General features: G+C 40.5%; 1 protein-coding gene across 10 annotated transcripts in view; it reads right to left on the reverse strand.

Annotated features, from left to right (window-relative positions):
* Positions 1-27,644, reverse strand: part of FHOD3 (formin homology 2 domain containing 3) — a 397,395-nt gene that overhangs the window by 93,629 nt on the left and 276,122 nt on the right. For 3 of the 10 annotated variants that reach the window (XM_030011911.2, XM_030011910.2, XM_030011909.1), the window contains exons 10-11: positions 25,538-25,776; positions 4,055-4,180 (exon numbers count right to left, since the gene is read on the reverse strand). In XM_030011911.2, the coding sequence (XP_029867771.1) occupies positions 4,055-4,180; positions 25,538-25,776 (365 nt within the window). Of the gene's footprint in view, positions 1-4,054; positions 4,181-6,756; positions 6,835-7,685; positions 8,064-10,401; positions 10,504-24,172; positions 24,260-25,537; positions 25,777-27,644 lie in introns of all 10 variants that reach the window. The other 7 variants (XM_030011913.2, XM_030011904.2, XM_030011901.1 and 4 more) reach the window with 6 other exon arrangements.

A 27,644-nucleotide genomic window follows, 5' to 3' on the forward strand; every position in this document is an offset into this window, starting at 1 on the left:
AGAGGCAAGACAATGGGGACCACGAACTCTTGCTCCCTCGGCACACAGTGCCCTGAGAAGAAGGCTTTTCGAGCTAGGCTAACTGCACTACTGTTTGACTATCAAGCCCAGTGGGAACCACCCCCTGGCAAATGCATGAGAAGAAACCTACCTTGGCAAACACACCAGCAGGATATTTTTCTGGCAATGGAATGAATTACAGTTGGTGCTGAATTCAGGAGCTCTTGCTTTAGAAGTTAGACTCCTTCAAGATCTCCTCTAACTATGGCCATGACCAACAATGCGTACGCTTCACCACCAAAAACACACCACGAGGGGGTGTGAAGCTTTGCAAGTAATGAGTTTGCTGTCCAGCTACAGATTCCAGGCTGCAGCTTTCAATTTGAGTGACTGTCTCAGATTCAGAGTCTGAGAAGGCAGTCTTTGGCTAACCAGAAATATCCTAGGTGTGAGCTAAAGGCACGGAAATATAGAAAAGTCTTACAACACCTTCTTCCCCCAGGCAAGGCAGCAACTCAGAGGTAGAGAAAAATGCTTTTCTCCCCGGTGTGCTCCACTCCAGCCATGTCTTGCTCTTCCCCTTTGATACCAAAATTTAGGAGGTTAAAAAATTGAGACCGATAATTTTTTTCTTCCTTTAGGAACTGAGGAGTGAGTTAATAGGTGATTTCAGTCGTGAAGAGTGGGAGCAGTACATTTATGGAGCAAGCAGCCTTTGGCAGTTGCAAACAGGAGGACTGGGTTATACTTCTTATGCATTAGGAGCAACTTGCACAAGCAGAGAGCTATGAGAGAACCCATATATCCTTCCTCCTCTCCCAGTGAAGGGCTGAACAGAAAGTGCCCTGCAATTTTCCCTCCTTCAGCAGGATTCCCATGGCTGCAATATGCATTTCAGAAACATGGCTCTCCACAGGGGACCCAGAGAAATGAGAGAGAACAACAGTATTGCAAGAAGTTGGCAAAAGGCTGCAGCTGAATTTAGAAACTGAGAAACAGTCAAGTAAGCCTTCTCCTCTGCTGTACAATCAGAAATATATATGTTATGTGGATTTCAAAGAACAAAATCTAGTTACTTTTGCACTGCTCTTTTGGACTCCCTACTGATCGTAGCCAAAGAGGTTTTTAAACGTATGAATGTCAAAATATCAACCACACTGCTTCTTTCCACCTAAGTTGTAGCTCTTGTTTACATAAGCAAAATGCAGCCAAGGGTTTGAAAGGCCTGTCAAGGTAACCGAATGCAGCGTGAATCATTTCACTGGGCACTGCTCTAAATGCTGCTTCTTCCTTCCTCCTCGTTCTCAAAGGTCAGATAAACAGTACTGGAAACTGCATCTGAAGCTCTTCCCTGCACGATAAAAGACAGGAATCTTTCTGTGGAGGCTTTGGATAACTGTAATCATAAGCTGGAAGCAGAAAACTCACCTTAGAGCTAACCATAGATACGCATCTGCTTCTTATCAAGTGTCTTCCTCCCCCCAACTCATCTTTTAACTTTTTTGCGTGTTTGAATCCGTGTAAATTTTTACCATCAGGAGGTAGGAAATAATGTTTACATAATCGAAGGCAAACACCACAGACGGAAGACTGTGAAAACTTCCACAATAAATACTTTCCACTTACTAATCAGTGCCGAGTGTTGCGTCATGCACCACACAGCCTACCCTCCAATGAGCAAATTCTACCCATCGATCTCTGCCTGGGCATTCCTGCTACGCATGTCTTTCAGGACAATGAAATAAAAGCAGGTTTCTGCCCTTCTTCAAAGCAGTCACTGCATTAGAGCCTGCTCAACTATACATCTGCAATGGCAGCGCACTCAAAAAGAACAAGGCTTGATGCAAAATGGCATCTGAACCTGTAAATTTAATTATCTTTCAAGAAATAACTGCATCTATTCTGCAGGCAACACGTAGCTGTGGTGTACACGCATTTTTCACACTTCTTAGAGACCAATATAAAAACCCATCAGGCTCTAACATCCCTCAAATATAAAAATGCAGAAATCCTGGTGAGTTCAACTACCATGAATAGCAAGCTGCAAATTTAAACAAGAGCAGAGAGATTTTTATCATGTGAGGTGGAAGGACAGAGATACAACTCCGAGCACTGTGTTCAGACACTTAAAACATGTAAGAGAGATCTAATAGTTGAAGGCAGAGCACTTTCCAGTTTCACAGAGAAAACCAGGATGAGGTGTAATGGCTGGAAGATGCTGCTAGACAAACTGGCCTCAAAATGTGAAATATTCTCTTAGCAGTGATGATAAATACTGGAATGTTTTCCAGGAGAAGTCATGCGCTGCCACTTGAAAACACATGAAGGTACAGGGGTCTTTCATTTAGCTTCTGTGAGAGCCATTACAGGTCACAAGAGATGATTACGGAGCTGCCCTCTGGCTTGACTCTCCATGAATCTGTGAATTTTACAGCTTCATCCTGTGGGGCCAAGGCATTTTGGCTCCAAACCAGCACCGCACTTACGTGCACGCTGCAATGAAAGCTTGCTTCCTTTTCTGGAGCAGGGCCAGTGCGATCAACCTCTCGCGGGACGGGCCCAACGACCTTTAGCCATCTCGGCGTTTGACCACTTTGGGGTTTCTCTGCTGCAGTAGCAATCAGAAGTTTACAACAGCGGGGGCTTGGAAATCTAAAACTTCAAAAGCAGCGGGATACTTTTAATTCTTGTTTATCTTGCATCTATTTTGGTGAGGTAAAAGGAGGTGAAAATGCCAGTTCAGAGTTTTTTATTATGGTTTCACTCAGCAATAATTTAATTCCGATCAGGAAAGACAAATTGAGGCAAGTTACTCTAGGAAGATGAGCAAATGAAAAACAATGCCTTTCTCCAAAGATAAACTTAATGTAATTACTCACTTGAAAAAAAGGATTAAATCAATACCTCATGGCTAGAAATACACGCGTGCTGGAAGAACCTAACTTGAACCATTCTAAGTAGTAGACTGGAAAGGATGTGAGGCATTAGGTAGGTTGAAACATACATACATACACACAAACATATATATATATATATATACACACACATGTTTTTCTATACACATATAGAAATACTCAAAAAAATCATTAATAAAAAGTAATTGGAATACAGACAAAGGATCCTGAAAAAACCTTCCATTCAAAAAAAGGGAGGGAGATGGAATTTTTAAGAAGTAGAGGCCAGTCTGGCAACAAACAATCCAAAGCCCTCCTGGCCTAATTGGAAATTATTTAATTAAATTATTTAATTAAACTAATTAAAAACTTCTACCTTTCCTCCTTAAACTCAGCATGACATTCTTTGAAGCTGTCATTTACTTTCAAGTTGCAACAGTCAGTTAATTTCTGGTGGTCCAAATCTCTTGCCAAGAAGCATTTCTTTCATGTATCCATAACATTTTCCTATCTTTTTTCTTCCCCTAGTTCCTTACATAAATCAAAAGAGTATTTTGATTGTTCAAAATACTGCTCTTTCATTGCTAGTGTGGGCTTCCTCCCTGCCCCCCCCCCCTTTTTTTTTAAAGTGAGCTGATAACTGGTAGGTTATTATGAGTTTGCTTTACCTACACCAAGAAACGTTTTGCCCTTGATGAAATACAATGAGATGTATCATGTATTTTCAAGGAAGGACAAAATTATGGCCTAGGAAATTCTGAGCTAAGCACCCTTCCAAGATTTTATAGTTGATTTAAGATGATAGAAGTGAAAAGAGATCTGTCTGATTTTTTTTTTTTAAAGTGGAAAGAAATAAAATGTGCTTTAATTCACCTTTTAATACTTAGAACAGCATACGTGTGAAGCAATTCTGTTTTATCCATTTAAGTAGAAGAAGCAGAAGCGGGACGGTAATACAACCAGCCTTTACCACCGAGTCAGAGAAAGGCTTGAGAACGAGTGGGGAATGAACATGTCTAGATTTTTGTCCATTTTCTCTCCAACATTAGAAAATATCTGGCTAGAAGATATTTCCAGTGCCCATTCAGAACAGCTTACGCTCGTCTCCTTTATCCTGTCTATAAAGGAAATATTGTCAAAACACTGATTAATTCACAAACCTGTCAGATTTGGTCTCTTGAGGCGGTGAGAGAGTTGTCCCATAACGAGAAGTGGGTGTTGTAGGGGCACTCACACCAGAGTAAGGTCGCGGAGAAGAGTAAGAGCTGCCACCATAGCTATTGTATCTGAAGAAATGGGAAGGAAAGCAGGAGAAAGGGAGAGACAAAGAATCCGTCAGCAAGCAGGCATGCAACAGTAAATCCTCTCATTTTGGGGGTGGCGGTGATCCCATACCCCTGAACTTCTCAAACATCCACCTTCTGAAAATACTGCTCTAATCCCAGCTTCAAAATATGCAACCTATCATCTCATTTTGGTATTAACTGTGTCACAGACATACTTGATTCAAATAGTGAGCTATTGGTATGGAAAATGAGAGATTAGAATGGTCCTCCAAAGCGACAACTCAGAGCAGGAATACTTAAATCACTGCTCAGTTACTCAAAATTATTAGCTGTTTTGGGAGCCGATACCCAGCCGTTAGAAAAGGGATCAAAACAGTCCAAGTCAGCAGTATTCATATCTAGTGAAATTAAGGAAAACAGCAGCGTTCCCGAGACATGATCTGAACATAGACATCCATGATTTGCGAATGTTTGCGTTATACATGGAAAGCATCCACCTTCTTTTCAATTAAAGCAGGCAGTATTTTCTCCCCCCTCCCCCAACATAAGTCATAGCTTATGTGCCATTTCTTAAAATGTCTGTAAAAAATCATCACCATGGTTAAAAAGACATGCCTCCGTAAGCATGGCTTTAGAAATTTCTATCGGCCATTCCCTCCACTAAAAAAAAACCCCAAACCTGCTTGACTTCAATGTGAGCTTGCTGATCAAAGAGAAATTGTTGAACGGCAACCTCCCCAGAGTCCCTTGTATCAATGTTTTCATCCTGGCTCCCGTACCGAATAGAAAAGCCACTTGTGTTGCTTTGCTATGCCTTTTAACCATCGTACTTAAAGAACATGTCAAGGAGAAATTCCTGATTTGGGAAAATGTTAACATTTCTGTTCACAGAAGATACCATTTTCCCACGTGGAAAGCATATGATGCTCTGTAGGTGAGTACTCGGCAAGGCCAACTCATCCAAATGAAAAAATTCACTCCAGGAAAAAGGGCAACATCATTTTCCTTATAATTCTTAAGGTATAATATACCCTCCTTCACCATATCTTTTCTCTGCTGCTGCTTCTACCACACACATCAGCACTCAGTAATTTCACTCAGCAATTTTATTTGAAAAGGCTGGTTGGTTTCCTTCAGCTCCATTTAGCACACTCATCTAGCCGTGCAAAATTTCATTCAAAGTTTCAAGCTTCATTCCTTAGGGTACAAAACAGCATTGCTGCCTGCCAAGGCCTGTGTTAAGATCAGAATAGATTTTAGTTAGGGGTTTTTATAATGGAAGGGATCATGCTGTAGAGAACATGCCCCCTTTGGCAACAATTCCAGGCTTATGTTTTAGAAAACATGCCATCACCACGACCATCTATTTTTGAGACACTATGCTGACTGCCCAGGAACAGGGGAATAATTTTGGAAAAAAACGCTAACGTGCACGTTTCTGAGCTACAAAAGGAATTTTGCAGGAAATAATTGCCTTCGTGGCATTCCTGCCCTAGAAGAAAACTAAGTAGAAACTGGAGACAGTGGCCCGGTGGAGGGCTGCGTAGCTGCACAAGGCGGGACCTTCCCTGCTAGCACAGACCTGACATGGGTCTTCTCTCGGGCAGGCTCAGCTCACAAAATGTTCTGCCTGTGCTTGTACTGAGTGAGCGATGAGAAAACTTGTTGTCCTGAAAACAACTGGGAGCTTGTTCAGTATGTTCCTGACACTAACAGAAACCTCCCTTTCCATTTCAGTCAACTGAAAGACCTTCTTATCAACCATTACATTCGCTTTTCTTCTCCTCCACCCCATGAAAAAGCTGAGACGGTGCAGAATCCTTTTTCAGACCAAGGAATTTCAATTAGTGCAAAGATAACCCTCATGAAAATGGAGAGAACACACCTTCTATGGACTCAGACCTACAAGCATTAACAAAATCAAATTCAGAGGGACTGGCCTGGACATGGCATCCCTATGTATCAAATTTAGGAGGAGACAGAGATGCTGGAAGAGTAGCAAGGCAAAACCGGCACACCAGGGCAAGTCTGTATCCTGTACACAATATTAATCTTTCTAATCTTCCTCTGGTAGTGGCTAGTCCTTCCATTTTCCCTTCTTGTCTCATATACCAATGCAGATGCAATGGCCTTGTCCCAGGAGCCTTCACTCTGAAGAAACACCATTTACCTCTTTTATGAACACATTACTGCCCAAATCGTGCAAGCTTTGCCCTCCTTTTTCTCCAAATAAACGCAGCACAATCCTCCCCCCACACCATGCCCTTGATCCTATGTGGTAACTAGAAGCACAAGGATGGTCAGAGGAAAATAAATCACTGCAGAAATACTAAATATTCCAGGAACGGGTATCTACTCTCTAAAAAGTATAACTAACAGCAGCAGCAATGAGAGAGCAATAAATGAGTGTGAGAGGCCTCAGGGAAAATTGCACCTATGCAGGAAAATGTAAATTTAGAGGAATCCTAGTGTTCAAGCTGCAGGTAAGGAAAGATATGTGAACTAAGTCCCTTGTCAACAGCTACTTGGATTTACAGTCTTTTCAGCGAAATGAAAAAGTGACAAAAACCACCCACCTATTAGAAGAGAAAGATTGAAAATTAAAAGGATCAAAGGAATCAAAATATTTGTTCACATGCAGAAATTCAGAAGGACTGCTGGAGAAAGGAAGAAATAAATACACTCACAATATACGTGTACGTTTTCAGCACCTAATTCAAAGAACACTGACCGTTGGGAGAGACAGCTAAAAATCATCAACCTCTTTTCAAGGTGATTCTCTAGCATTGTTTTTAGTGCCACATATTGCCAATCTGTTTTACTTGAAAACACACTGAGACAAAATAATTTCTTTTTGTTTTTACATGTGTGGGATGGAGGTATTAAAAATGAAAAATAAAAACTAAGAGAAATAGATGAGGAGCAATTGAACTGAGCAGATGTTGCGGAGGGAAAACTGCCTATTCTAAGCGCTATATTGTCTTTACAGGGTTTAATCTACTTCTCTTATTACAAGCACGAGTTGAAATTGCAAATGACAGGGATGTGCACTGTAATCTAACAACAAATTTGGGATTTGGCAGTTCAGTCTGAAGCCAGGATTTCATCCCTGAATTCCAAGTGCTGATCTGATCTCTCTTGGTTTTATAGCAGAAGAGCTCCATTAATTTTCATGAAATCATGTCTGCAAATTACATTGTTGTAAATGACAGCAAAATGGTGTTCCTTTCTGTGATCTCCCAAATCACAGGTTATTTATCTCCTGCTGTACAGGGAGGCCAGGATATTTATTAACTACTGACCTTGAGGAGGAGTAAGACGAAATGAAGGCAGCAAAGGCAAGGGGAGAATATCAATCAAATCAAAATACAGGCTTACAGGCCTAAAACTAATACAGTATGTTCTGCAAATAATACAACACAGAGAGTGCATTACTACTACTATAAAACTCTTGAAAGGTGTTACTCATTTATCTAAAAATTAATGTCAGCTGTATAAAATCTACCTGTTTTCCCTCATCAGTTCTGCTTCCTTTTCTTTCACAGATGCTGGAGATTCTTCAAAGTCGTACGAGAAGAGGTGAAAAGGAGTATGTGGTACATAAGGTAATTTCTCCACCGTTGGAGATGCCTTTGGAGTAATGGATGCTGATGAATTTTGGGAAGAGCTTAGCAATGCTGCCGCAGGTGAAGATGGTGATGAAAGGACAGAATTATGATGAGAGACAGATGAGTCAGGCACAGAAGAGGAGCTGCTAGAAGAGCTCTTTGCTTTAGAGCAGGAGAGAGGCCTCTCAGCTGGAGAAATGGCACTGCAGACAGTTGAAGAATCAGAACACCGTGAAAGGTTTTCATTCACAGCCTCCCGTGCACCTGGGACCCCACTGCAGGAGGAAAATATCATGAGAAAGGGAGGGAAAGGAGAGAAAAATGGGGAGAAGAGAGATGAATAGATAGTACCACTTGGAGGAAAAAAAAATAAAGTCAAGGAGAGTCAGACAAGCAAAAAATTCCCAAATTTAGACAATCATCGTGTCTTTGCAAATAAAGTAAGAGAACTCACATCTTTGTATCCCAGTGGGATTCTTCTTAGGGTTGGAAATACTGAGGAATGGAAGCCACTCAGCTTAAAGGAAAGGAAGGGATTTAACCCACAGGCTTCAGAACTAATTTTCACGAACCTCTTCACAACCATTTTCTGAACAATTTTCAAGTATTTCAAGTTAGGTTGTAAGCATTGTCAGAGCAGTACAAAGCAGTCTCAACACGCTAGATAACATGGTCTGCAGAGTATAGATGCTTCAAGATACAATCTGCATGACTGCCTCTTGAAGGCCAGATATCCGATTATCATCTTCCCCGGTGATCTGATCTTTTTACTAAAAATGCTCATCCACCGAAGATGAAAATCAAAAATACTCAATCAGCACTGTTCTGTCAAAATTACGGTTTAGAATGATTTCAAAAGCAAGACCTTACCAGATCATTTGCCTAGGTACGAAGACACTAATTTCTCTGAGTGTCAGCATCCCATGTCGGCGTTAGACAGAGACTTGCGGAGTTGCATCAAGCGCAACAGAAACCACATCTGCTTTGCCCTAGTGAAGGCAGGTGTCGGTGAGCGACAGGAGCGGCAAGGCAGATGAAAAGCCATGGGATCTGCACTCCGGGATATCTGTTTTCGCTATTATCTCCAGCATAAACACTGTGCATGGGCTTTGGGCTGGATCACTCGGCAGGTGGCTGATTTCATTCTCCTGAGATCGCCTCTGCAACCCGCCTACGGGCACGCAAGGCATGGCCCTCCTCTGAGGAGTGCGGGTTTGGCACAGCATATGCAACAAAAACGTAATGCGTGTTATATATGTTAGGATACTATGAAATTAATCACCAGGTATATACCAGGTAATCGTTCTCACAACAGAAGCACCATGGGCAATCTGGAAACCTTCATCTATCGCATGAGCTGTGCGTGACAGCGGTCACTGAAGTCCTACCTGTCCTGACAGCATCTAACGCGAACGGCCATGGTGCAGATCGCTTTTGTTATGCTACAGTGACAGTGAAAGGAGGTATTTAGAAAAGCCATGGGAATATCGACCAGTTATCTCAAAGTGATTATTATTTTAAGAGACCAATGACTTAAAAGCACATCACGCCCTTTACAAGGCTCTTCGTAATTTTTCTTTTAACAGTATTTTAGTATATTCATGCGATTTACTAATAACTTATGCCTTAGCTTTGACTTTTAAGAATTGGATTTGAGGAAATTATCACTTAATTTTGAAATTTCAGGCTGCCATTGGCAAGATTTGCAGACTGGAAGATATTAATAACAACAGTGCAGTATTTTCTTTGGAATTCACACATTAAACAGTTTCCTTTCTTCCTTCCGTGCTGTACAGCGTCTGCATGAATGTGGTTTATTTAAAAAAAAAAAAATCCAATCTCATTTGCTGAGTTGCAAAGCCAAACAATTTAACCTAAATCAAATGGCTGTCTGGAAGAAAGAACATATTTTCTTTCTTCCAATTTATTAGGATAAAGCTGCCAGATGCCAAATCTATATATACCTCAGAAATAAGTGGAAAATTTTACATGAGAATATTGTTTGGATAGGTGGCTTGTTTATATCCATATATACACAGATGGGCAGGTATGTATAAAATTATATATATATATATATATATATATCAGCTTTGCCTCAAAGTAGTTCTTTCCTATTAAAACATGAACAAAATTGATAGAAATCACAGGCAGCATTAAAAAAATGTCAATCTTCTCCATAGCTATTGCTAATAAGATATTGCTAATAAGGTTGTATCGTGAAAACAGGGATGAAAACCTACGAAACCTAGCAACATCCTCAGCAAAGCGCTGCAATGTTTCACCATTGCCTTAACTAAAAAGATAAACCTAAGCCATGCTTAGAAGTTATGCTTTCTGCTAAATCGTTTAAGATTTGTGAGCATTACTCATTTTGTACAAAGGGAGTGAGCGCAAACGGTTCTTAGTGCATTGAGCCTATATAATTAAACATGTTTCCGTTAACACACACACAGCCCGACAAAGTTTTTAAATGCAAAAAGATTTCCTGGGGGGTGGCTTTAACAGGTGATCTAGGAACGTGAGTGAAAAGGTAGAAGGTGCCGCACACCGTGCTGGTGAGCTCATGCCAGAGCCTTGAGGAGAAGGTGGAGGGACAATGTTGAATCCCAGTACCTGGCTTTGACCTGCCTACTGGCCTCTTCCTCCCCCTCATCCTCAGTATTGGGCTCTGTGACTGGCTGTTCTTCTTCCTCCTCTTCATATTCTTCCTCCTCTCTGAGGTCAGACCAAGGAAAGAGGCATGCAGTGGGATGGAAAGAGAGAAGGTGGAAGAGAAAACGACATGAGTCTCCAGAAAAAGAAATGCAATGAAGTTAGAAATGGAAGGAAAACACTGAGGGGGGGGGAGTTACGGCCCCGCTTGTTAGACAAAAAGCCACCTAAAACTTCCTGCTAAATATGTGTTGGTGCAAGCGTAGCTACCAAGACAAAAATTTTATCCTCTCCCCTATTTACATTTTTTACTATTAATTTTTAAGACCCCAGAGACACCATTGTTTTTTCTTGAGCTTGGCTTTCCATTTGCTGCTGCCCTACCTGCAGAGGCATTAATGGAAAACATTCATGACAATACCAGTGTTCAACTCATTAGTCATTAAGCTCTGTCTGTTTGGCTTAAAGGACAGTACACGCTGTGCTGGCATGGGACAGCTGGCATTGGACATCACGCTTTCTAAATTAACACAAATAAAACATTCCTGTTAAGCAACTGATAGCTCAACTGGAAAACAGAACAGGGTGAACCATTAAGTTAGAAATAACAGAGAGACCAAATCAGTTCAGGACTATTTGCAAATAGCAATATTTAAGTTATTGGATGCCAGTACATGAAATATTTCAGTAAAGAGTCATTAGTATGGTCAAAGCAGGCTTCGGTTCAGCAGTAATTCTGGCAGTGGAGAATTGTAAGTCACGCATAAAGCCTCCATAACCTACAAACCACGTAAGTAAAAAAGAAAACTGTATTAAACAAAACAAAAAAGGCTACATTGTCTGCCTCCTTTCCCTCCCATTTATGCTTTTTCCTCCCCAAACCAACAGACTCGTGGAAGATTTAGAAAATGTCCTCTCTCTGGACTTCTTTTGCATTTGCTGTTGATCCAGTTCTCCACTTAATGATGTACACCATTAGGTTACGCTCCATGCAAAAAATAAAACATATAAACAGTAATAAAGTTTGTAAGACGCTCATAATCCTTGCATTTTCCTGAAAGCTGGTTTTCTTTTCTCTAATTCTGAAGGGATGCTCTGTGCATTTTTTTCCATTCAGAATTCGTTTCCATGTCGTAAGAATAATGAATATTTACAATGTGAGATCACGAACTCATCAAGTGCGATGCAAAGGGTCAATCCAAAATTTGTTGCATTTGTATGGAGTTAGTTATAGAATAATCAGGAAAATGGCAGCACCTGGAACTTTTCCAATACTCTGGCAAACATCTACAAGGTAAACACTTACAACCATTCCTAAGGTATCATAGTGACATAACCATCTCAGTCGTCATCTCTCCATCTCCCTATCCTCTTCACAAACATATACCTCCCCTACAAAGACAGCTCTCGACTTCCACACATTTATACACTGGTATACCAAAAAACAGAAAAAAAGGAGTCGATCAGGGAGCATTTGTACCATTCATTCTCCTTACTAGCACGCAGCTCAAGACTAACTTTGCTATTATCTGCTGTGAAGGGCAAACGTCTGCATCTGCCAGTCCTACAGGAATCACTTTTGGGATATAAGTCATGAAGCTCTGTGGGATCATGGTTCTCTGATAAGAGTACAACGCATCCTGTAATGCTGATAGCACGGTTATTGCTTATACGAACAAGAGCAGCCCAGTTATTACCGTGTTTTAAGCTCCCACCAGGTTTCCAGATTGATGACAAATTCCTCGCTCTCCTCAACTGTCTCAAAATGCCCAAAATCATAAGTGAAATACTTATCTGATATGCTGGATCTCATAAATTTGAAAGGGTTCTTTGAGAATTTATTCGTTCACATGACTGCATGGTAGTAAGGACAGGAGTTTATACAATACGGGTTGAACTGGGAACCACTGAGTTACAATTGCACTGAGCAAAAAGAGAAGCTGAAAAGAAAAAAGCATCCAGAACCAAGAGGGTTAGCTCACGTTTAAGGACCACTTCGTAACTCAGGATCATCAGTGATCACACTAACACGTGCCAGGTGAGCAACACATCCTTGGTATTTTCCTTGAGATCCTGCCATCCTATTTTTACATCTTGGTTTATAACCTTGAACTTACTTGATATCAAGTCTTTTATATACCAGCAGTGAAAGCTGTTCCCTTCCCCAACATTCAGAGTTTTTGTAATCACTATTTGTCAGATTAGGATATTTAATTGGTACCTAAAGGCCTGAATCTACTTTTACTGTACAGTCTATTTCCCTAGAGCCAGCTGAAGTTTGGAACTAAGCAGGGACTTACTATTCTAATTTTAGGCACTCATTTTTGAGAATGCTGAGCTTCTCTGTAGAAAGTGTACAACTGTCAAGTGAACCATATATTAAATACTACAGGTGAGCAGTAATCAATTAAAATACAGTCCTCTGGGTTTCTTACTGCTGTGCAAAGTATTGTTCTAATCCATTATTAGGAAAAACTGATTCCCACACAACTAGCTCAATTATAAGTATGAAAACACCCTAAATTAAGCCTGTATATAATAGCCTTCATAAAATAAGGATATATGACAAGTCCCTCACAAAAATTTTACTGCACCTTACCCTGGAAGGACTAGCTGTCTGCAAAAAAATCCTGAAAACCAAGCAGCTTTTAGAATTACAACAGAAATGCCCACATACGCTCAGGTTAACAGTTGAAAAACAAACCAGGAAACGGAACTGCAATACCTCAATTTCCAGAGGCATCAATGACATATTTTCCATAAGCACTAGCATTTACTTAAAAACATGATTACAATAGAAATAGCTTTTCAGAATATATATGATAGCTATGCTTAAGGACCTTAGCTTTTTACATACATGCTTCTTTATAGTAAGCCGTGCAATACATTCACGTGCTGAAAGCTAAGTTATAAAACATGAAATTATGTTAATCTTTAAGTCAGTTACTGGACTGAAAACCATTATCACATAAAGACCAGTTTGGGACGTGTAAGGTTTTGGCTTCGGTCTATAGGTAGAGACACACTGCTGCCTACAACGAGAAACAGAACGTGGACCAGGAGGTGATATGATCTACATGGAGCCGAAGGGAACGTTTAGCCCCTGTCCTCCTTAATGACGGGTCGTGAACTATTAATAATGTCACATGAAGGAAATACTTCTGTCTGCTGTGCTGTTTATCTGCAATTTCGTCTTAGGAAGCAAAAAGTCAAGAGCCCACTTCTCAGATGTTATGACTTGCTGTACTCTAAAGGAGCAGATCAAGAGTAACAGCCCCTTAATTTGTATATTATTTGAAAATATCGCATTTCAAAAGAACTATGCATGTACAGCAACCCTGTGTGGCACACTTGCTTTTACAGTTTATAATCAGACATGAACACATTACTAATGAGTACTGTTTCCAAGCTGAGTATTTTGTTGGAAGTTGATCTCTTACTGATTTTTGCATGTATTTCTGAACTGTGGATAATAACAAAGAAAACTGAATTAACTGGGTGGGCTCTAAGAAGTAAGCATATGCAAATCACCCCCCCATCCGCTTAGGGCTCATGGAGTACACCAAGCACGTGTTCCACACCTACTAGAGCGACTGGCTTGGGGGACTGGCGCTTCCAAGGCTGCTGACAGCAGAGCCTGCTCTACAAGAGCCAGCTGCTGAGATACGAGATGGACAAAACCAGGAAAATGAGTTTATTTACTCCTGACCCCAAAAAGAGGAGCTCTATCATCTCCTGACTCAGCTTTTCCTACGACAGAGGCCCGAAGTTAACCGACGTCTTCCCTTGCCTCCGGCGGCCCGGGAGCAGTGAAGTGGCTCTGTGAGCCCATCGTCGTACCTTCGCTGGTGGTTAATCTCTAAAGAGAATCCAGCGAGATCATTCTTCTGTCAGGCCAAGGACTATTCCCTCAAATCTCCTTGACTTCCACATCAAAAGCTTAGAAGAAGCTTTGACTGGAAAGCTCTCTTCCTCTGCTAATATTAACTCTAGGAGGACAGCAGGTACATGGGAACTGGTTGGAAAAGCCAGAGGAAGGAGCCGGCTCTGCGTGTGCTGGCGGCAGAGGTGACTGGTGCTGTGCACGGAGGCAGGCGCGCTCCCCAGGCTGGGGGAACCAATTTGGTCGAGGGAAACTTGCACAATGGAAGTAAGCGTGTGCTTAGGAGAGATGCTCAACGCTTGGGAAGTCCTCTTTCGGCAACTAAACTCACAGTTTCAGACCCCTGCGCTATCCCCAGAAAGTGGATCAGATTCAGATCAGAGGAGAGGGGTAAGCTCACAGGCAGGAATCGTGTGCTCTTCTTTCAACCACAGCAATAGTGGCAGTCGTTTCTCAGTATTGTTAGAGAACAGATATTCTGTCCATGAAAACAGGTAGCACCTGTTAGCTAAATCTTTCCTAAAAGGTAGAAAAGGAAAATTTCCACTTGACTATTTATTAAAATGGGAAAACACCAACCACAGACGGATGACGTTCTTGTAAAGCTAAGAGCATCACACAGTCGGGTGCTCAAACAGAACAGCAGACAGATTTGTGAATTCATCTGGACCCTTCGGGGTTATGTGTTCATTTTTGTGTGCAATGGAGAAGGGATGATGCGGGAAAGCTCACTTTCCCTCCCACGTACACAGGCAAATTTGGTGTCAATGCAATAGTAGAATTAAATTAAGAAATACGATTCACAGGCAGGTTTTTCAGTTAAACTAGGTTGCAGAAGCCAGTGCGTTTTTCAGTAGCACAGAGGAACCTATCCTGTTCAACAAAATGCAAATATTTATCCTGCGGCAGGAAGGAAGGGCTTCAGCTAATGCTGAAGGATCAGATACATTCAGCTAACCTTAAGGCTACTGCTGGGTTACTTCAGTTCCATGATAACAGTACCAGATGAGAAGTATTTAAACAAAAGCTTTATAGCAGTGAAAACGAATTTCAAAACAATCGCTGTGTTTATTTTCATCTTTAAAATGGATTACTGCTACACGCTAATACTCCCACCAAACAAACAAACAAAACCCCAAAACCTCACAAATCTTTGTGAAGTGCATCATCAGTCATGGCAACTAACAAGCATCTACTAGGGCATAGGTTTGGCTTAGTTGTTTCAACTAAAGTTTGACATTAAAGTATTTATAGCCCCTCAAAATACGTGCATGTTTAAAAAGACTAAGAAAGTGCAGTTTATGGATAGAGAACCACTAAGGCATCAAAGCGAAATCTAGGCAAAGGCTTTAGAACTAATGGATTAACCTTTCTCCTTTTTAAAATAAATAATAAAAAAGAAATTAAAAAAGTGCCAATCAAACTTGTCCTGCTGATATTAAATAGCTAAATAGCTACTCTAAGTTGCAGAGACACAAACACAAACAAACACAGACTGATGAAGGGAAATGATAATCAAGGGACTTATCTACACGTTTAGCTGAAGGCGGGGGCAAAGTCCATAAGATGCTAGGCATCATACCTAACACACACCTAACCTAGTCACACAGCTAGATGATTTTAAAACTAAGGCACCACTCTGAAGACAGTGACTCTCACTCCACAAGAACTCAAAGCACCAAAAAATGCTCTCTGTCTTACCAGTCCCTAGAGCTGAACAAGGCGTACAAGGTTACGTAGTCTCTGTCCTCTCCAGGCTCCCCCCAAACCTCCTTTTGCAGAGTTTCGATGAAGGCAGCCTGAAGAAACTCAGGCTTTCTTTCTTCTAGCTTGTAGCCCAGAAACACAAGTTTCTCGCTCCCCCTCTCCAACCCCCCCTCCAAAGGTACAGCTAATAGAAAAATCAAAGGCTGTGCTGAAGGAAAAAAAAAAAACCCCAAAGCCAGAAAATAAGCATGAGCACAGAAACACATTCTGCTCTGCTTGGTATCAAAGGAAATTTTTAAAGTGAAAGATATGCTATAAATCGTTTTAATTCGGGAAGAATTTGACCACCAATGTTTGAATATAGAACAATGGAAAAAAGGATAGTCTTGCCATAATTAGGCTACCAACGTTTTGGTCTGTACATACAATGCACATAAAAGTTAATTCATGAGATAACAGCACATTAAAATATCTCCTTTTTGGTATATGATTCCAATTTGTTTAGGGCTCATTTAGCCTTTACTAAAGTCTTACTAAATATTTCCTTCTTAATTTTGCAGGTTATTAGACAAGGCCCTAAGTGTACTTCTGAGCCTTTTGTGACCATCCACAGAATTATACAGAAATTCCCAAGAAACGTGAACGCTGGACTTCAGTGAAAAAAGGGGCCTTGGAGTTACGAAGCAACCCAGAGAAGTCGACTGGGGAACTGTAAAGCTATCGGCCATTAATCCCACGCTCTCTGAAAATCATCCGATGTGCCATTAATTACTGATGACGAATTTTCTCTCTCCCTGTATTTTTGTAATTAAATCAAGCGCTTTTCAGTTTAGCTTCTTTAAATTACATTCATCTCAACTTTCACTGCCTTTCAGGGGAGTAGCTCCTGACTAGGACTACAGGCCACATTCAGTGAAGCAAGACCACCGTTAGCCATTCCACGATATTATTCTAAATTAAATACTACAGTTGATCTCTCAATTTTTTCTTTCGAGGTTGTTTCCCCCCCCTTCAAACGTCTGACCTGTTTTACCTCTCGCACAGCACTTTGAAAGCTGCTTCCCTCAACCCCTCACAGGTGAACAAACAGAAAATGAAAAATGTTCCATCAAGGAGAGATCTTTACAAGCCACAGTGGATGTAATTTTATTTTTGCCTGCAATCGCTTGCCGTTGTCCTCAATTTATGAGTGAAATTCCACTTTCATAGGTTAGACAGCACAATTCATAGCCAAATTTCTAAGTCCTTGCAAAACAAACAAATGCTTTGGTATGCTTCTGCTGCTTCTTTCTTTCTTCTATCCTAGCTGCCAAAACAGATTCAACTATCCTTTTACGTGAAAGGTGAAAGTGGTAATAATTTAATTGCATCATTTATTACTCTGTATAAAGATACGGCAATATACTTTCCTCCTCCATTAAAAACAAAACTAAAGAAACCACCCATTAACCCCCCTGCCCATTTCCATTCCACTGCTATGCGTGATAGACCACTGCAGTTGGTGCAGTTATGTGAAGATGAAAATACATGAAATGATATGGATAACAACTTACTTGCAAAGCCTCAAAATTTGGCCTTCTGCACAGAAGGGAAACTAAGATGCATAATTACAAAGGTCAAAAGGAAAATTATTTAGGGTATTTCTGCCCTAAATAAAAAAAGTTGAGGAAATGACAAATAATTTGAAGTACATGTATTCACTATGTCTTCATATTACACTGTTCTTTATCTTTAGGTTACTGTTATTTTCTTATCCCTCAAATATGATCAGTAACAACTTTTCACACCTAAATAATACCTAGGTAATGCCTCCACACTTGCTGCACTGCTGCAGTTGGTTTCTATAGGACACATCAAAGCAGAGCAGAGTCTTGCTTAAGATACTGGCAAGGCTTTGCAAAGAGCTCAAGAGTCCCAACTCTCTGATCACTGAACAGCACTGCTGTTTTTACATCTGTACGAGCAGAGAGGTAAAGAAACAAAATCATGATGCAGAGAGACTTTAGGAGCAATAAATACTGAAACATATACAGAACGAGAGAAGAAACGGTGTTTTCAGAGCTTGGAACCGCATATTGGTTGACACTTGAAGGTCACTGTTATTGCCCCTTACTTCAAAGGGAGGGATCGGGAAATGGCATCCTGCCAAACTGCTGTCTTTTTTTCCTCCCATCGCATCCTATGTGTAAAAAAACTTTCCTGGCCTCAGAGGATCATGTTTACAAATACTGGGAACACACTGTGGAGGTGAACTCTCCAAGGCACATGTAGTCCAGTGCATAAGACACTACCACGGACCTCCGGAGAAACATATTCACCTCCTGGTTTGGCCTTACATTTCCTCAGGTAGTTCACTAAAGCTAAATACACAGTGGAAAAAAAAAGGAAAAAAAAATAGGCTAAGTCACACTGTGCTTTCATTTGCCATGCAGCTATAACCTCATTTAAGTTTCAGTGCTTTCTTCATTCCTCTTGAAATTCAAACAGGGAAAATCTACCATTGCCTTTACAGCAAAGTACAGTGCTGTCAAGGGGACTCTGCATGTATACCAAGTATAAAACATTTCCTTTCCGCAAGACCCACAACCAGCAAATGGTACCCCTACTACATAACCTGACATTTCTACAGAGATATTTTAATTCAGCTAAAAAGTGCTGGTATCAACCTGAGACAGTAACAGGACCTGTACTTGAGATACTCATCAAGCTGTAACTTTTAGATTTTTTTTTTTTTATTATTACTCATGCATTAGTGGGTCAATCCTTGTCTATACATCAATGGAGTCTGTTGGTGGTGGTACGGCTTTGCAAGAAAATTTTTCTTAACCCGTCTCATGTCTCTTCCTCTATTGCGTTCCTTATAGGAGCTTCCAAGATATTCTTACAAAGAGTAAGATCACAAATTTCACATTTTTGTTCTCTCTCCTTTCAAATCTGCTTGACTTCATGCTTCACATAACCCTACCTGCACAAGAGAAAGAAACGTGTCCTCCCTGCCCCAAACCTAAAATAGCAGATCAGATTTTGTATATTACTGTTGTCGAAGACTAATAAAGGTCTGATGCTATGAACAGATGCTACCTTACCAAGCCTTTTAATTTCGTAGATAAATCTTCTTTCCAAAACCACTGCTTTTACATCCCATTTCCATTTTCGCCCATGCCAACTAAACTGTAAAAAAAGTTACTATCTTCCCCATAACTGATCATATGCCATTCTATTTCAAAGCCCCCGCAAATGCTAGGTAGCTTAGCTCATACATATATGTATTAAAGAGATCCTTAGCATATCCACAGAGAGGTGACCGCGTGTTTATCCTGGAGATGTTTTCTTTGTCTAGATTCATGCCTCAGTGTTTTAAATATCCAAAACCAGGAACCAGAGAAAAACATCTAGGAAAACAATACATTTGTTCTATTACAGCAATAAAAATAAATTAATTTCTTTTCTCTTCTGGGCCTTTAATAATCTACACCACAGCCTGAGTCCTGCATTAAATGCTGATGTTGAGTCTCCTGACCTTGCTGTTTCATACCTGTCATACCACTCATTGTATTTGTCACAGACAGCAACTCTAAGAGATGTGGAATGTACCCACCCTAAATAAAATACTATAAACGCCACCCACCACTGTAACCAGCACTTTGATTTACAGCCATAAGTATTTACATTGTCAAAACATTTCACATAGTGTAGTGGAAAGTCACCAGAACTTGAAACATCACGACAAAAACTAGAATTTTGCCATAGTAAATGCTAGAGAAAAATCAAAGATTAGTTATGGTTTAGGATGTCTGAAAACATGGAAAAACATAATAAATAAAAAAAGAAGTCTCAGCTGTATTTTGGACAAACCACCCCTGCAGGCCTGGCTCTACATGAAGCAATTTGAATAATCAGTTAATGGGGCATAATAGCCAAACTAAGGTCTGTGCTGTTGGTTAGAAACTCGACAGGAATCCAAAATTAAGCAGAAAAAATGCTTAGCATCAGAGGTTCAGCTGTGTTCATTGTTTTCTGGTAAAACCAAAATAGCGTCACGATCTTTTCCTTCATCTTGGCAATCCTCAAGCGCCAGAAACATGTATTTTCTAACAAACAGATCCTTATGACTTCTTAGCACAGCTTTCCTTTATTTAGACTACAATTTTCCCTTTTTTTCTAGGACCGTAAAGGGTGTGAAAGCCCTTGAGCCCAATGTGCACCGTGCAGCGGTGCTGTGTCCAGCTAGCCCAGCAATTTGCAGGAAACTTTGGAATTCCCTGTGCTACTCTTTGCTCAGAGGAAGAGTCATAACAGCTTTCTAGGCAGGACCCTAACAGAAGCACTGTTTATAGGTACGTAATTCCCTGTTTGTTCCTCTGCTGTTCTTTCCTTATCAGTACAGCTCTCCTGAAGGCCAAGTTTCTTCGGATTGAAAAATCTAGAAGCCTCAGGTGAACCTGAACAGTTGGTCTTACTCGTACCTTTTTAGCCCCGTAGTCTAAAAAAGACAGCTTCGGTCACCAATTCAGGATGCAGCCTCCGCTCTGATGGGTTTTTAAGACGGCAGTCAGCTCTTCTGGCTGTTATGTTTCAAACACAGGAATACTGACAAGAAAGTCCTAACTAAGCCTGGTTATCTCTAGATGAACATGTATAGGGCTATATGATCAATCTTGGTAATTCTTTGGCCGTTTTTGATGATATAAAACAAATCAAAGCTATGAAAAAGAAGAAGAAAGCAGAGAGTCCAGCGAAGTGAGGCAAATACCTAATCCTAGCCATTCATAACTTTATAAACCTCAGCCTTTGTAACTAATTTCACAACGCTCTGACAGCGCCGTTCACTCAAATGCTGGTAAGAGGTGTCACCATAAATCGCACAGAAGCTCCCTTGAGTATGTTTGCTAAGTCTGGCTGACACAGCTCTGATGGGACACCCAGGGAGCGAGACAGGGACGGTCGCTGTGCAGTACTGAAGAAAGGGAAATGCACAGCAAAATGTGAAACACATTGATTTGAAAAACTGGGAGAAGTACTTATTTCTGGTTTGTATGTATAGTATAGGGCTCCTGCGGAGCACCTGTTCAGTGCTCAAGAATGCACTGAGAATTTCTGAACTACCTGACTTCTACTCCCTCGAAGCCAGACACGACAAGACTGAAAGACAGACAGACAGCAATTTGGTTTTTAATGATTATATAGCCAGAAATCACTGCATACAATAACAACATCAATGTAGTGCAAGTTCCAGGCCACTCCTTACATTTTTCCCCGACTCTATCCATTGTGTGGTTGGAAAAAGCTAGCTTTACTTTAAAATGAAAAAAAAAAAAAAAAAAAAAAAAAAAAGAACATGGAAGAATTTTTTTAAAAGTCTACCACTTAAGAAACAAACAGTATGCTAGACCACAGATTGAGAGCACTCAATTTGGACCAGGGCAGAAAACCTTAGGAGGTGCCCTCAGCGAAGCATTTAAAATGTCACGTTAACAGGACTGAAGTTTCCCCCAGGCGTTTTGGTGCCTTATGCCATCATAGTAAAAGAAAGAAGTTTTCAGCAAAGCAAACCTGCTGGTGGTCAGGACTGGCATTTTAATGTACACTGCAGCAGCTACATACCCTTAAACCAACCTTCAGCCTTTCCTAGTTAGTAGTCGTTATCAACTTCTTTATTTATTTATTTAGTAACAGGCACATTAGGCTGGGTTTCACTCTCCATGAAAACTATTTTAACACAAAGCAGATTTGGGTCTTTATTTGTTTTGAACCACAAGCAAAAAAGCAATACATTTAGTTTGGAAGAAGATTGCCAAATGGATGAAAAAGGCCTGCAAGTTTTCCTTTTGGTTGCCCTTAGCATTTACGGTCAACTTTTCCCAGCTCAAAACCCAAAGTCTGCTCTCAATTAGCCTGGCGTAAATCAGAGCAACTCCATTGACTTCAGGCAGCTTTTCTGGATATAGAGCATTGTGAGACAGAACAGAATTTGGCCAATATTGTCTTTTTTTGTTTTACCGGCACCATGGATTTTTCTCTTTTTGGAAGACTTATCGGTTGACACAAAGCAGATGACTGTGGACAACCTGTTTGATGTGGTAAACAAAAGCAAAGTAACTGCCAAACCAGCTGACAGAGTTAGAAAGAAAAGAAACATGAACACTGTGGGAAGGAGAACGCAGAGAAAGAACTTGAACCTTCTACTGATTTTGGTAGTGAAGTCCAAAAATAACCAAGAATATTGCCCAAAATAAAATTTAGTACAGTGTAAGAGTTTGACTTTAATCTCTAACCATGTCCGTCAGAAGCAATTCCACTGAACTTGGTGGTGCTAATCCACTGTAAAACCATAGACAACTGCAACCACACACAAAGTTTAGATACCAGCAGGAGCAACACAGTAGGATTATCATTGATATTGTTACATGTTTCCTGTTGGTAAAGAAAATGTAGTGAAGGAATAAAGAGACTGAAACCCATTTTGCAGACTATTTTTCAGAAAATACAGCACTGCAAAAAATTATTGCGAACTTTCTTCCTTCCTTGAGAGGGACTAGGATTATGAACCAAAAGAAGGTCATTAGCAGAAGACAGATCTTTCCTGGACGAACAAGAGTTACTTTGAGTTTAGAGAGGTAATAAGCAATTTTTATCCATTTGTACAGATTCCTCTCTGCAACATTAACAATGGAAGCAGAAGGGACACAACAAGCATTTCTTCTGACAAACACAGGTGATGCCTGCATCATATTTTAACATACAATTTTAAAATTTCATTACAAATTGCAGCAAGACCTAAACTTATGATGGCCTATTAAAATCCTGCAAACCAATAAGTATGTTGCATCAGAGACCATGTGCTCAAATTTGAAAACTTGATTCCAGTAGGAACAATGCAGAGAGAAAAACCTCTTTCCATTTAAGGTTAATTCAAACTTTATAAATGTGTAAAAACTTTGTACGAGCGATTCACTCTTCTTCTGTTTAAATCTTAATGAATAGAAGCCATAAAGCTTTTGCTTCATTTTTTTGTCCCAGTTTAGCTATCAGGTGTAGAGATACTGTTGCATTCATCTGGACTATTTCACCGAAAGTTGAGAGACTCACTGGGTTATGATAAAGCAGGAGGGCTGGTTTTCCTCTTCCTACCACAACTACAGATTTGGGCAGATGATGAGACTAAAAATGTGAAGGACAGAATCTGCTTTTCTGAAATGCTTGTTTACCAGAAACCTAGTGGGATCTATAGAAGAGCCAACAGCTGACTAGCTTCTTGTTATGGCAACTTTAAAAATTTCACTGGGCGTAGAACTTGCATCTTTGGGTACCGGAACATATTCTGTGGTCTCTAATGTCCAATAGGAAAAAAACCAACTTGCTAGCTACAAGTAATACTCCCTATCTTTACCTGCTAAGAGGGTTGGAGAATGGGGGGGGGGGGCGGGAAGGAATTTTATTTAACTAATAAGCAAAGTAAAGATTGGTGTAACATACTTTCATAACTGAATGCCTCTTTCCTTACAGAGGCAGGTGAGCAAGTTAGAAATTCCAAATGGAGTTGAAAGGAATTTAATTATTTTCCTAGAGAAGATTCCAAGGATAACTGCAACATGAAATTAAATTTGACTGCTTAAATGAAGACTTCTTTCCTGGTTTTAAACTTAAATTATGCTCTAAATTATGTCACTGTCAAAGAGGGTGTGAAGCAGAACTGGGTAGTTTTTTTGAAAATAGTAGGATAATTCTTGAAATTATGCTATGTTGGTGAAAAAATATTTCAAAGAACTTACGAAACTCATCTGCCATGTTTCTACTCCCCCAATACTAAAAATCAGCTCGAACACAAATTCATTAGGAGTTACTGAAGAATGCAAAATAAAGCTAGTAAGCAAACATTAATAGTGAGAAAACATATCGGTAGAAGTTGTTGTCCTGCATGACTTGTATTTGTTTAATTACAGTTAGAGAATCAACAGTTTCTGTAGAATTGAAGCATCTCTTCATTTCCAACCCAAATTCACCAGTTAAAAAAAAAAATCAATATCTGCTCCACATCCACAGATACAGATTCCCAGTCACGTTTGTAAGCCATGAAGCAGGGCCCAAGATCATGCACGAGGCATCCCATGCAGAGCAGCTGAAGCCCCCAGCTGTACTCACACTGAAGATGCTTTAAACTCAGCCTCAAACGCACTGTCATCCTTGTCATCAGCCTGTAAGACTATGGGGCTCTCAGCTGCCAGCCCACTAAAGACCCGGCCAATAGAAGGTGAAAGAAAACAAGCATGAATGTGTTGCCAAATGCAAGAAGGAAAAAAAACAAGAAAAAAAAAAAAAGCCATTATGAGGTATACGACATGCAACTACTGTTTAAATTATCTGGAGTCTTCTATTTTCATATTGCCTGAAGCCATTAAACTTTATTCTACTCAGTTTGCTTTGCAAGAAGGGCTGCTTTACACGTAATGCAGGATTTTAAGGCTCTAAGTTCACATCCAGCGCTGCCCAACAGAAACCTCCAAAGAACTTCCCAAATGTCATAATCAACACGAGATACGCTCTTCGTGGAGCACGCTTCGGTTTTGCAAATTGCACCTTCAGCCACTGGATGACAGTGTCCAGCTTTAGCTATCTGCAGTGCATGATCTTCACCTGAGCTAGTCAGCCACATTCCCTTTATAGTCAAAAAAGAGAAACAGCCAGTTTCAGAGCATGATTCAGCTTGGTTGAAATTTCAGGCATGTAGAATACGGTAGATAACTGAAGGCCTACCAGTGCTTGCTGCACTCCACTGACATCAAAGGGAGGCGAGCTGATCAGACATTTAACTTAGACAAAATTAATTTCAGCCTCCTTACGCAGTAGTCAGACGTGCTGAGGATCTGCAGCTCTCTTTTTTTCCTAAGCACGCATAGCCCAAGCCAACTGTTATGGGACTGGCAATGACGGTAGCTTCGACTGACTCCAGTGTTGCAGACTGCTGCTCAACTAGTCATTACTGTCTCTCTTTCACTAATTATAAAACATTAGATATATTCACTACTACAGCATAGCCTCCAAGGAAAATATTTATGCTGGAAAGCTGATTGCAAAAAGGAAAAAAAAAAAAAAAAGAATGAACTGTAACATATACAGGACAAATAGCTCTGCATTAATGTGCCTATGCCCTTGTTACAATCTTCTATTATGTGGGTATATTGAATATAAAATCTGTCAATGGATGAAATTACCCTTGGTTAGTTCTCATATCAAATGCTCTACCTCATGTGGTTTGGGTCCATTTGCTCAGGGTAGATGGTGCCAAAGAACTTGGCTATGTAGATAAGTCAACTACAAATCCATTTCTTTTCATTGTTGGTGTTTTTTTTTGTTTTAACTCTAAATATGCTTTTTTTTCCCCTTTTTTAATTCAACAGAAAGAGGGAAATAAAGAAAATAAAAGTCTGTCAGATTAATAAAGTACAACGAACGTAATGGAAACTAATAGGGGAAAAGAAAGGAGTATTCCCCAGCTCATGCGCTTACCTCTCACTGAGATCTTCAACGCGCTGCCCGTGGCCTAGCACGAAGCTAGGATTCGACTGGCTGCAGGGACTCGCAGGGGCCGATAAAGTGCTTTTGACGTTCTGTACCGAGTGCCTGCGGCTCCGTCGGCGTTCTAAGCCCCTTCGCTCACTAGTGCCAAGGCTGGCCCTCCGCCGGTCCTTGCGCCCGCTGGGAGGGGGGTCAGCGCTCTCGTCTCCATCCTCATGTCTCAGCGTCATCTGAGAAAGCAAGCAAGAAAGGCGAGGCTTCGGACACGGTGCCTTTAGGTACCGCAGCTCTTCACACCTAGGCTTTAAAACTTAACTGATGTCAACATCGTTAACTCCTATTAGCGTCAGCATTTCTATAGCTATCCCTGTAAGTTGCTGGCTATCCATTAGCGCAGTGTAGCAGCTCTAATAATGGAATTACATACTGACGCCTTGTATAGAACACTACAGGACCCGTAGCAACACATTTATATCTCTCCTAGTTTGTTTGGGGTTTTTTTATGTAGGACTTAATTTTCAAGGAAGCTGAGCAGTGTTGGACACCTAGCTCTCTTTATTTCCTTCCAAAATACTTAGGTGAAGCCTTGGCTCTAGCGAAATCAACAGAAAAAACTCTTATGCATTGAATGACTGAACATTTCCTCATATTCAGACATGACATTTGTAATGATCGAGTGGAAGTTACTGTCTACTACTTTAGAAAGTATTTTAGAATAGCACCATCATTTCTCCCAGCCAAGGAAGAGATCAGCAGATACGTATGTAACTGCATTCCTCTTAAAAATCTCCATTTTCATAGATCTCCCTGCAAAGTAAACAAAAGAAAACACCTAACAAACACAACTATTTCTGTGAACTGGTACCACAATGGATTAAAAGAAAAAACACAAACCACGCATCTCCTCTAAGCCTCCCAATTTTTAGGTTAGCATGATTACTTTCATGTATGCTTTTCAGTGGAAAATTCAGTATTTCCTGCCAGTTCAGAAGCACTGTCAATACAGGGGAACATATGTATAATATCGGAAAAGAATGATGCTGAGAGTAGCATGGCCACAATGACATTTGACAGAAACTTCTGACGCAGGATGGGAGCTCATCAGCTGAAAATAGTAGAGGAGTAAAATACAGGTGCAACACCTAGTATCTTGAACTACACTGCACAGCTGAGATGCCAATGTGACATACCTCTAACAGAAACAAAGCAAGTGCTACCTTAGGGGATGTGAGGAGAGATATTGCTGGCAGAAACAACAAAGTTACTGGTGGATCTCATCTGGAATCCAGCCTAACATTTAAGTAAACTTTATATGAGAAAGATCCATTCAAATAGGCAGGGGTACAGAAGAGAGCGATGTGGGTGATCAGAAGAATGCCTATCTTCCTGTTTCTATCAGTCTTGTTATTCTGATAATTCTTACCAGAAGTGACTTTAACAAAACAAAGGCAGGGGGAAGTGTGATATCTCTGCTTAGCGTGTAAAATCTATTTCAGTGGAGAAGAAAAGATTTTTCAGATAAAGAACAACATTGGCAGAAAAAAGAAAGAATATGAATAGTCTAACCAGGGGTCATGAGTTTTTCCAGTACATAAACTGGGGGGAATTGGCTGGGGTGGGGTGGATCACTGCCCAGGGACTAAGCGGGCATCGGTCAGCGATTGGTGAGCAACTGCACTGTGCATCACTTGTTTTGTATATTCCAATTCTTTTATTGTTATTATTATTGTCACTTTATTATTATTATCATTATTATTATTTTCTTCCTTTCTGTCCTATTAAACTGTCTTTATCTCAACCCACAAGTTTTACTTTTTGTCCGATTCTCTCCCCCATCCCACTGCGGGGGGTGAGGAGGGAAGGAGCAGCTGCGTGGTGCTTAGTTGCCATCTGGGGTTAAACCACGACAGCATGTCTAAATTTAGTCTGGTCATCAAGAGAAAGCTGGTACTCGACTAAGCCAACTGCTAATTTTGCAATCAAGTCTTTCAGTAGGCACAGCATGCGCAAAACCCCCTGCTTTTAAGATTAATGATCATGTCTTAAAAGGGATTTTACGAGCTGATGCCTCTGACAGTAGAAAAAGAAAGAAGAACAT

Source organism: Aquila chrysaetos, chromosome 4, assembly GCF_900496995.4.
Source record: "Aquila chrysaetos chrysaetos chromosome 4, bAquChr1.4, whole genome shotgun sequence".
NCBI classification, from domain to species: Eukaryota; Metazoa; Chordata; class Aves; order Accipitriformes; family Accipitridae; genus Aquila; species Aquila chrysaetos.